The 11,519-nt window shown below is 36.5% G+C and overlaps 1 protein-coding gene across 2 annotated transcripts; it reads left to right on the top strand.

Annotated features, from left to right (window-relative positions):
* Nucleotides 1–206: 206 nt before the first annotated feature.
* LOC104213188 (uncharacterized) lies at nucleotides 207–9,729 on the top strand. Of its 2 annotated transcripts, XR_011406118.1 has the most exons (7): nucleotides 268–753; nucleotides 5,585–5,713; nucleotides 5,801–5,921; nucleotides 6,012–6,093; nucleotides 7,898–7,989; nucleotides 8,968–9,121; nucleotides 9,215–9,729. XR_011406118.1 is itself a non-coding variant. In XM_009762634.2 (6 exons), the coding sequence occupies exons 1-6, from the start codon at nucleotides 403–405 to the stop codon at nucleotides 9,350–9,352; spliced, it is 975 nt and encodes a 324-aa protein (XP_009760936.1). In that variant the 5' UTR covers nucleotides 207–402; the 3' UTR covers nucleotides 9,353–9,729. The 2 variants fall into 2 exon arrangements, 1 of the variants encoding a protein (XP_009760936.1); XM_009762634.2 differs by lacking the exon at nucleotides 7,898–7,989 and having other exon boundaries at nucleotides 207–753.
* Nucleotides 9,730–11,519: the final 1,790 nt, after the last annotated feature.

Here is an 11,519-nt window from a genome sequence, read left to right on the forward strand (position 1 = left end):
AAAAGGAATCCGCTGGACAAATATATACAGCGGCATTTATGCTTTGCTGCGTTGATTTAATAAACAAAAATTAATTGCTACGCAGAAGAAAAGCATAACTTAATTAATTAGAATTCCCACTTCACTAAGTAGCGCCAACGCCCAAGCCCTCCCACCGGCGCGTGAAAATCCCCCTCTTTTTATCGTCTCATTTTTTCTATCTATCTAGATTTCAATGACTATGACTTCTTCGTCGAGGCGTCACCTTGACCACACCTCCGCCCGCACTCCAATTTCCTGAATTTTTTATTCAAACAATTTTCATATATAAATATTCGCAAAACAGATAGAATTGTAAGAAACTGGTGAAACGCCTCCCACTGTGCACGTTAGCATTCTGCGCATCTACCGGTGAAGATATATATGGCGGAGCTGGCTCAAGCCGCCGCGGACGTTTACGCGCCGAGGAGTCTACCAGCTTGGAGGTCGCTGCTGAGCTGGTTGGCTTTCTTTATTCAGATCTTCGTTCAGATCGTAAGAGGAACACCGTCTCTGAGTCAGGTACTTTCGTATGTCGGCTTACGTAATAGTAGCTCTTTCCTCTCTTCCACGCCGCAGTTCAAGCCACTTCCTGTTGTTGAGCTGCCGGACTCTCAGCTGCCCGAGGAGGCGCCTCCGCCGCCGCAGCAACCGTCTGTTGCTGTTTCCACCTTGCAAATCGACGCCGGAAGAGTTCCTGATGGTAACGGCGACCAACATCTACGGAGACTCACGGTAAGCTTTTTGTAGAAATAGTTAAAGCTTATTGAATATTCATCTCGAGCTTAGGTTTTAGGAGTTGAAGCTTAATTTTGAGTACAATCATATGTAATATTTTGGTTCGTAGATTTCGTTTATGTTGTTCATTATTTGTTATGCTTCCTTAGCTTTATGTTTAGCTACTTACTCTAATTCAGATGAAGTGTTTGATGCCTTCTTAAAACTGAGTTAGTTTTCAACACATGAGTTAATCATGTTGTAGCCTTAAGGAATTTTAGGACTCGTCTTGTAGCCAAATATTCTTGCACTGTTCTTCTAGAGCTGCAAACTTTTTTTCAGGTTGCATACCAAGCTAATCGGTGCTGGGATGAATGACTATTATTTGTTACTTCTTTAGTTAGGAGTTTCTCCATAGGTCATCCTGTTGTAGCTTTTTCTCGCTTAACTAGTGTTGCCATAAACCTAAGTACCAAAAAGGAAACAGTAGATGGAGAAACAAAAAAGGGAAGTTTCTTAATGATTCATTGTGAAAGAGCAATGTATGAACGTAAACTGTTAAGTTTTAATTCCCGAATTGCATGGGCGCTTTTCTCCAATTATTTCCTAGGAGGTGTGTACTAGAACTTCTTTTCTTTTTCTGGGTATTAAGGGGAATCTCTAATTCTTCTTCAAACTATTACCATTACTTCCATGTATTATGTCTAAGCCATATTGGGATGTGATAATCCATCTCCAGCTAGAGGAGCCATATGACTCCGAAGCAAGCTTAGCTACAATGGTTAAGGTGGTTCAGTAGTGTGATTAAACGGAAACAAGCTGGGAAGAGAAGATCCATACATCACTGCTTTAGTCTGGATGTGCATATGACATGCAACCAGATTTCAAGGTAGTTAAATGGAGGTATATAATGAAAATTACAACTCAATGGGGAAAGAAGTTCAAGTTGGCAGTGGTGATGAATGAATACGACAGGAAGAATATGAAAGATGAAATTGATGAAATACGGGGAAAATGCGATGTGTATAAGAAGTATCAACATATCAGAATACTTGTGTGAAAGGACAGGCGAAAGTTTTCTGGTTTACTAGAAACAGGAGTGGTCTGATTTTCCATATTGCTGGTAGTTCTGGTTTTGTTTCTTTTGGTTTCTTCTTTTATTCCTATTTTTCTAATTTTTCTTTCTTTTGTCTATTGGAAATTGGCATGCTCAGAAAGGTTTATGCTGTAAGTGCAACTATACCATGCAAACCAGATAAATATGACGAATGATAAGAACTTATGAAGACGGTTAGCTAGGTTTTTATTATGTAGTCTGTCAGTGCTGTGATTGGGCTTTGCTGCAGGCTCTGGTAGTGCAGGATCTGTTATTTCCAATACTTTAATGTATGTATGTACGTGTGTATGTTGGAGAGGCCTCATGGATGGGGAATCAACCTCCATTGCCGGAGGAGCTGTATGATGTGGAAGCATGCTTAACTACAATGACTTAGGTAGTTCAGTAGTGTGCTTAAATATAGACATAGACTGTGAATAGAATGTGACATGCCAAATTGGCTTATGTTTAAATATGCATATAATGAACAATTAAATTCCTATGTATTTAGATGGAGGTATTTAATGGAAACTACAACTTGATACGGGAAGGTAGTTCTTTTTTTTTTTTTTTTATATATATATATATAAGCAGTATTATGAAGAGCGTGAAGCGAGGAAAAACGACAACCACCTTTTCGCTTAAAGCGAGAAGTGAAGCGGAATTTAAAAAAAGTATATTAAAATAAATACTGAAGGGAAGGGCAATAAGAACTAAGAATAAAGGATATAAAAATAAGAGGAAGGGCAGTATATTGTTCCAATAAAAAATGGGCAGAGCATTTCAAACGAAAAAACAGTTCAAGAAAATGAAGAAGAAGAAGAGGAGAAGAATGAGAAAGAAGAACGGAAGGGAAAAAAAATTCGTCAAGCATTTCGCTGCTATTTGGATGCTGAAACAGTGAAAGGGGGGGAGGAGGGGGAGGGGGTAGGAGGGAGGAGGAGGAGGAAATCACATACCTGGAGATGATCTTGAAGTTTTCTCGCTTTAAGCGAGGAAGCGACCGCTTTTCACAACTCTGTATATATAAGTAATGGGAAGGAAGTCACTTATCAAAGATGATGGTAGGAAGGGAGCTATAGAGGGAACTTGTGATGGATGAGAGGACAGGAGGAGTGTGAAAGATGAGGTTGATGAAAAGGTGATAAATAAAATATCTAAGAAATGTTAATATGTCTGAGTATAAATGTGAAATGAAAGGGGAATTGCATTGTTTTACAAGAAAGCATATGCTACTTCTTGTTATTTGCTGGCTGTTTTCATGTTCTTTCTTTTGTTTTTATTTTAATTATTTAAAATATGTATAGTTTATTTGATTTTCTCTTTTTTTTTGTTTTTATTTTAATTATTTAAAATATGTATAGTTTCTTTGATTTCTTCTCTTTATTCTTGTTTTCTTTGCTGTAATACTTTTTCTTTAGTTTATTGGGAAGATGGCATGCTGGGCGAGGTTTATACTGTTAGTGCAACTGTAGCTTGGGAATGAGATAGATAGGACGATCTGAAATTTGGGAATGGTTTCAAGAGAGTTAGATAGGTTTTTATTACAATTGCTGTTGTTGGGTTATGATGCAGGCTCTGGTGCGGATAAGTAGTATAATAGCATGTCTTAAGGGGACTATTTGTCTTCTATTCCCTATTAATGTTGCCTAAGTGCACAAGAGGAGTTCTAAACCAAGAGAAACTCCCGGACAATTGAAGGAAGACATCTAAAGTATAGGAGATTATTGGAGCCAAACAATACCTCTCTATATCCTGATGTCAACTTCTAAGATGTTTAAATCTTGACTGATGTCATTGTCACTTATCCAAAAAGGAAAAATAAAGTGACTGATGTCAACTCCATGACTTGCTATATCATCAGAATATTTATGGTGTGACATTTCTCTTGTGTTTACTATTGTAGATGATCCATATAACCAACTCCAACTAGTTCGTGATTGAGGCGTAGTTATCGATTGGCATTTCTTTTGTGTGTATTATAGCTCTTCCTGTACTTTCTTTTGTTTGATAAAGTGAAGGCAGCTCTTCCTATATTTGCTAGGCATGCCTTGGTTAGGACCTCTGTTAACCCTGTCACTGCCCTGAAGAGTTAATACGCTGTTCACATATTTGCTGTCTTGTTATCCTCTGCTCTGCTGGCTGGGTCTTATTAAATTTGAGGTGGATTCATTTCAAATGGCAATCGCGGAGGGTGAAAGATTCTGCATGCTTTTTGGTGCTTTCAGTCTTGCATTTTGCTTCTATATTTGTATGTGAATACAGCCTCTTGGTTTAAAGAATTGATGTCCTTCAGTTGAAAGTTAAAAGATCAAAGACAATGGCGGATCCACATTATGTCATATGGGTGCTTAAGCACCCATTGCTTTTGAAAACAACACTACTACTTACATAGAAAAATTAGTAATTTATATAAATATATTAACTAAGAACCCAGTCTAAGTAGTAATTTTCAAATTAAGAATAGTTAAGCATCCACAATCTAAAAATTCTAGATCCGCCACTGCTCAAAGACGTTCTGGAATTTGTAAGATTGTTGTGGTCAAATGTATCAGAAAGCTGACTATTAAGAGAGGTTGTGGGACTTGAAGATGGTTTATTAGTAATCCTGGCAGGTAGGGATGACAAACGGGCGGGGTGCGGGGCGGGGCGGGTTTGGCAAAACCCACAAAAATTTCAACCCGCCCCCCGCATAGTTATTTTGGTTGGAAAGAAACAGGATTTGCTTTGAAGGGGAAATGCAGCATGTATCCAGGATTAAAAACAGATGCTTATTAAACTTGTATTTCTGGTGTAAAAGACATGTAATGGAAAATATGGAACAATATATGAATTTTCTAGAGGAGCTAGGAGGAATGTAGTTGCTTTGTTGTATTAGTTTTGATGTTTGTAATTTTGTACCATCTTGGTACCTTTTAATAAAATCTTACCTTATAAAAAAAAAAAAAACCCGCCGCGCCCCGCCCCACTTAATTTTTTTCTAAAACAAACTAGTTTGACATTTTATTATCTATCTATATTATATTATTATATTATTATAAAAGTGGGAAACCCCTAAGTTAAAAGTCAAATTACTTAAATGTCCTTTGAATGAATCTAAATATTTTATTTAATTAAAAAACTAAATATAAAAGAGACACGTCTTTTCCAAAGTAGCCACCGTTTTGCTTTCATTAATTAACAAATAGCTTGTTCATTTACTGTACAAATCAAGCACAGATTGGCCAAATAATAGACTCAAGCACACATTTACTGCGCCGAGTAACTAGTTTTATAAAATGGAGAGCTTAATAAAATCACATAAACATAAAACTGAGAGAGTATTTCGCTGATCCTCCAAATTCAGTGAGTTACTATCATTTCTTATTACTAATACGATATCTTGACTTATGTAATATCGTTTTGGTGAGAATTATGCAAATTGGTTAGTTATAAATCAAAATAGTATTCGTGCTAGTGAAGAAGAATGTGAAATTGTAGTTGAAATGATTGCTTTGTTTCAAAAAAGATAAAATTCAAAGTTGCCCCGCATTGAACCCGCAACCCGCATAAGAGTAAACCTGCCCCGCCCTGCACCCACTCCGCACCCGCCCCATTGCCATCCCTAGTGGCAGGGTTTCATATAAGCAGATAGTAAAATTATTTATGGAATTTTGTTGTAATTAGTGCATCCTGCCAATTGGCCCAATCTTTTTCTGTTTGCCAAAATCTTCTTTTTAGAATTTTCCTCAAGTTCTTAACTATTGCTTTCAGGTGGTTCTTGATTTGGATGAGACTTTAGTTTGTGCATATGAGACATCAAGTTTGCCCAATATTGTACGCACCCAGGCCGCAGAGGCTGGATTGAAGTGGTTTGAGCTTGAGTGCACATCTTCAGACAAGGTCATATTCCCTCTTCTGTCTATAATTAAGTGATTATCACGCAAGTTTCTTGAAATAGTTATCTCAATATATTCCTGTTGGTTTTAGGAATGCGACAGCAAACCTAAGATCAACTATGTCACAGTTTTTGAACGTCCTGGATTGCACGACTTTTTAAAAGAACTCAGTGAATTTGCCGATCTTGTCTTGTTTACTGCTGGGCTTGAAGGTTTGCGCGTTAATTTGTGATTTATTTTGTCATCTTCCTTACTAGTTCATCATATATACATGGTTAATTCTCATTGCTATCTGTGTGCAGGCTATGCAAGGCCCCTTGTTGACAAAATTGATCTCGGGAATCGATTTAGCATGAGATTTTATCGGCCTTCAACAACTAGCACGTCAGTATTGCTTCTATTCTTATGTTTTTTCTTTTTCCTGTTTAGTGGCTAATTCCAAATGTGAGGTTAAACTATTTCAGTGTTTATGTTATGATGTGCTGGACTGCTACATGTGCTAAAAATAAAAGGTAAAATAGAAAGCACTCAAAGCAGAAAAATCTTACAATACAAGAGGGAGAACTAAGTAATCTTCTCAAGTTAACGCGCCTTTTTTGGGGCAAACTCACTACCAGATGGAGAACTGAGTAAACAACAACAACCAATCCAGTGGAATCCCACAAGTGGGGTCTAGGGAGGGTAATGTGCTCATACCTTACCTACCCCTTATGAAGGTGGAGAGGTTGTTTCCGATGGACCCTCGGCTCAAGAATAGTAGAAGGAAGCAATAACCAAATAATAGCAACAACAAGGTAAAAGGCAGCGGAAGCAAATAGCAAAACATGTAATAACCAAGACCAAGGAATACGAGACTAGTGTCAACTACTGGTACTAGTGACACACTGTAAAAACAAGGAACTAGAAATAGGAAAATACAAGATTAGTGCTAATACTATTGGTAAGATAAAGGGACACTCAACTACCTGTCAACCCACAACCTTAATTCTCGACCTCCAGACTTTCCTATCGAAGTCATGTCCTCGGTAAGCTGAAGTAGTACTTCTCCTGCCTAATCACCTCTCCCTAGTACTTCTTAGGCCTCCCTCTACCCCTCCGCTGACCCACCATGGTCAACCTCTCACACCTACTGACTGAGGCATCGGTGCCTCTCCTCTTCACATGCCCGAACCATCTCAACCTCGATTCCCACAATTTGTCTTCCACAGGAGAATTGAGTAAACATATCAAGTTAATTCGCTTTCTGGGCCGGATATCTGGTGTCACCTTATAGCATATTAGCCTCTGAAGTGAAGATTTATCTAATGAACATAGGGGTGCTAATTAGTGTCAAGGCCACATGTTCTGACAGTTCATGTGATTATTCTTGAAGAGAGAAGTGCAGAGTCCTCTCTTAGTGCATATTTGACCACTGGCCTTGATATGTGTGTGTGTGCGCGTGCGCTCATCAGATGCCATAAACTGCATTTGAAGCCATTGACCTTCCGTAGATTGGAAATAGCTGGTGAGTGTGAACTTTTCAGAGTTGGTTCCTCCTAACTAATCTTTGCCTTGATGCCACATTTATCTCACTATCTAAATATGGTCACGCCATCGCTGCGTAGCAGACGAATTAAAATCTGGGTAGAATAAAAAAGTCACGATGTATTCCACAATGAGAAAAATTGATAATACGTAATCACCATATAATCGACATTATAGTGAAGGAAAATGTTTGAAATTGACTTGTCTATCTGACTTTATGAATTTACACTGATGGCCCTTATAAAAAAGTGAATTTACCTTGATGGCCCGGGCTTGAAGGTTTTATTTTCTGCAGTACCAAAGTGTTCGGAGAGTTGGAGGATCAGTTATGTAACTGTTAACTAGCTAATATCTGAACTAAACATTTTTCATAAAAAAATATATCTGAACTAAACATTTTGAAGCAATAGAAGGCGAAGTCTCTTGTCGTTGTCTGATTGACTTGTAAGTCACAGTGATTCACTTTGGCTTTCTAACCCTATTCAGAGCCCTTCACGTTCACGTAACATTTCATGATTCATCCTCTGACTAAAATATAGCTCTGAATGACTATATTTCTTAGCTCAATCTCTTTCTGGAAACTCAGCAGATACTACTATAATTGCTATTAGATTATAACTTTATGATAAGCAAGCCTGATTGTTTAGGTTTCCATTCGTTGCAGGTCCTGCATGCACACTATGAATCTACATCTAGCAGTAACTCTATGCATCTATCTGTCATATAGTACCTTGAGGATCATTCTTTCCAGCTCAGGTTGTCACATATTAGGTGTTTGGGCTGTGTTTGATAATTTTGCAAATTAAATCCTTAATGTGTTGAAAAATATGGTAGATCTATGTCAATGTCTCTTTCCAAAAGTTTCTCGAGCCTTATAGCTCATCTCTTATGTTGGACCATTGTCTGATTCAATGTTTATTATCAGATCCACTGAACTTTCTGTGCCAAAAACTGGTGAAAATCAATATAATCTAACCTTAGTGCTGGCTCTTGACTAGCTTGTTTTTTATCGTATGTTCCCGAAGGGACTCTTGACTAGCTTGTGAGTGTACTAAATCTCGAGACCAGGAATTGTGTGATGGGCGTTGGTTTGCAAAGACACCTTTAGTATGTTGGGATACAAATCATGTCTCTGTTCTGAGATATTTTGGTGCTCAATGCTTGTTACATGCTTAGATGGCCAAATTTCCATTGCTGCATCATTTGTATCAAAATCTGCTCTATAATAATTCAATCCCGTTGGATTATTTCATGAAAGGACCTGATTTCCTTACGAACTGTACATTCTCTACATGATACTACCTATCAGGAATAAAAGAAAGCTACCTAAATGATACTGATAACAGGCTTACCCCTCAAAAGTTATTGTATTCTTAAGCCTTCTCCCTCTCAGGAAAATGATGAACTGAGTTCTTTCGATTCCCAAAGATAAAGAAAGATTGTTATTACTTGAGAAATTGATTTACTTGCGTTAGATAATGAATTTGCGGCACATTCCTATCAGAAAAGATAATGAATTTGCCGCACCTAATGGTTCATAATCAAATATTATGACATTCAGTCAAAGGTTCCATGAATTTGTGGCATCAACATATCTCTTTGATTTCTGTATCCTTGCAAAATCAGCTCATTGTTGATGCGACACAACTATTCGACTAAATCAAAGCAATTCTCTTCGTATAAAATCTCTTTTCAGCTTATTATTGTGAGTTTGACACTTTGCTCGCATTTCAGGGAATATCGGGAACATGTGAAGGATTTATCTTGCATATCAAAGGATCTAAGCCGAATTGTCATTGTTGATAACAATCCATTCAGTTTTTTGTTACAACCTCTAAATGGAATTCCGTGCATTCCATTTGCTGCTGGACAACCGCATGATATACAGGTCTAATACATAAGAAAACATGTATGAAAGCTATTCCTCAAATTTGCTATTATGCTCCCATGACTTTAACAAGTGTTTTATATTTTGTATCAGCTTTTGGAGGTTATCCTTCCACTTCTCAAGCATCTTTCCCAGCAGAAAGATGTGCGGCCTGTGCTCTACGAAAGATTTCATATGCCCGAATGGTTTCAAAAGCATGGAATCCCTGCTTCTGCATTAACACTAGGATGAAAATCTTGCAAGTGAAATTGCTTCTAATTCCTGGAGACGCCAATCCTGTAATTTGTTCTGCAAGTGCAGTACCCCTTAACTCGAAGAACAATTTTGTATAGCTAATTTTGTGTAGAGGAGCAGCCATTGACGAAGTCCCAAGTTTCTCAAGTCTGATCAGAATGTTTTCCTCCCTATGTTCGCACAACATTCTCATTGTGGAAATTTAAGATTATTGTGTAACTTGTTAATAGCCTCCAATCTTAGACGATGTTAGTGTTTCTGCAATTGTTGTAAACAGTCCTCGCCAATAATTATTCCTTCTCTCACACAAATTCTAATGTAAAGGTTTGATCATTGGACGCTCTCTTCAGGAATGGTAATGTTCGTTTCTTAAACATCCGAGTGAAACCCAGAATCTGTCTAAAGGTGTTTGTCGCATATCATGTCTCTTCAAATACCATCCTGAACTTTTTAACTTGAGATTCTTTCTCAATGTTTTTTGTTTTATTAAAAGATGGAAGGAAAACAACCTAATTTTGCGAAAACGTATCATCTGAGATCCTGACTTGAGGAAAAATGAGGATAGAGTCACAATCTTTTTTCTTCTTTTAGTTCGTTTTGGTTCAATAGGCTTAGAAGCGAGCAAGCCTTCATTCCTTCAACATAATCCTAAGTAGAATAGAGTGTTTTAAAAGTCGTTTATGAAATTAAAAATCCCACTTAAAAATGCTGAAAAGGAAAAGGCCGACAAGGTGATGATTATGTTTGAAACTTTGGTTTTCAGTGTCATAAAAACTAAGCAAGCCATGTTCTTGAAGCTTGAGTTATACCACAAAAGTGAAACAGGCTTGGCAATACGTGTTGGGATCATTGTTTAAAATTATGCCACGCGCATCAGCCTTTGTTTCTCCTATGCGGCTGATTTCTCTGGCTTGTTGCTCAAAGTAACATTTCTGACAGATAGATGGCCCTATATCCACAAAATTAAAAATACATGATAATTTTGTAATTTGGATTATCAAAAGAAATCTCTTTAAGTTCGCAGTCATTTGTTACCATTGAAGTCTTACGAGTATGCCTAAGATGAGTCTTTCGGGAGTAACTCTGTTGTAGTAACTAAATATCTCATCATACGTAAGTATAAAGTTAGTATTTCATGTGGAAAAGGGTAAAAAAATACTATCTCATACATTAGTTAATTAATAATCTTAGTCTATCTCTGAGGATTGAGAAAATCAAACTATTTAAAATTACTGGTGTGAATCCAGATATTAATTCTTAATTTTTTGAAATAAAAATTTATTTTCAAAAATCGTGCAAATCATAAAATTTAAAAAAAGAATCATAATGGTAAGAACTATATGTTTGATTCCACAACTAATAAGAATGATAATATCATATAAAACGGGATATATAGAAAATACTAGCTAGTAGTATGTAACTTGGAGTGCAGTTTCACATACCTGTTAGACTCCTATCAAGCATAACAGATCGGGGAAATTTCACGTAACAATGACTTGGTTCCCTACTTTTTAATTTTATATAGCCCATATTTTAATTTATAATCAACTAGTCCAAAAATAATAGGCTAAGATTCAATATCTAACTACAATAAGTTCTCAAAATTACTATTTAATTTTTTAAAAAGATTACTCAAGCTTTTAAGTTAATTTTCGAATCAGTAACTGTGACTCAAATATTAATTCAACAAACAAATCCATTTGGGTAGTGAAAATTAGATTTTTAACAAGCTTAAATATGTGAGTTTAAATTCAAAATTTGATTTTGTGAGAAATTGGGTGTTATTTAGACTTGTTAGAAATAGTATAAGGAGGTTGTATATAAAATTTGAAGTCATTTAATGGAGATTTGGACTGGTTGAACAAGCATTGCAACTGAAAATCGTAGAAGAAGTTCGTCTACAGACGCTTGTATAAAGGTATATAAGATGTGTTTATACACTCATATACACTATTGTACAAGATTATATATAATTATACAAAAAACTGACTTCGTCTTCTTCCTTGCGTCTTTTCTTAAATTTAACTCAAATTTTGCTCAAATCTACTCCAAATCACTTCAAATTTAAATTTTGAAATCCTTTTGATATTTTCAAAATCAATTGGAACAACATCCAATCGAAACAACTAACAAACTCAAAAAAAATCTATTTTCGAAAGCAAAG

The sequence above is a fragment of the Nicotiana sylvestris genome, chromosome 3, assembly GCF_000393655.2.
Source record: "Nicotiana sylvestris chromosome 3, ASM39365v2, whole genome shotgun sequence".
Lineage (NCBI taxonomy): Eukaryota > Viridiplantae > Streptophyta > Magnoliopsida > Solanales > Solanaceae > Nicotiana > Nicotiana sylvestris.

Bases quoted from the DNA above. Each gene is read 5' to 3' on its own strand.
- LOC104213188 (XM_009762634.2), top strand. From the start codon at position 403: ATGGCGGAGCTGGCTCAAGCCGCCGCGGACGTTTACGCGCCGAGGAGT. The intron at 754-5,584 runs GTAAGCTTTTTG...TATTGCTTTCAG, and splicing joins AACATCTACGGAGACTCACG to GTGGTTCTTGATTTGGATGA. The intron at 5,922-6,011 runs GTTTGCGCGTTA...ATCTGTGTGCAG, and splicing joins GTTTACTGCTGGGCTTGAAG to GCTATGCAAGGCCCCTTGTT.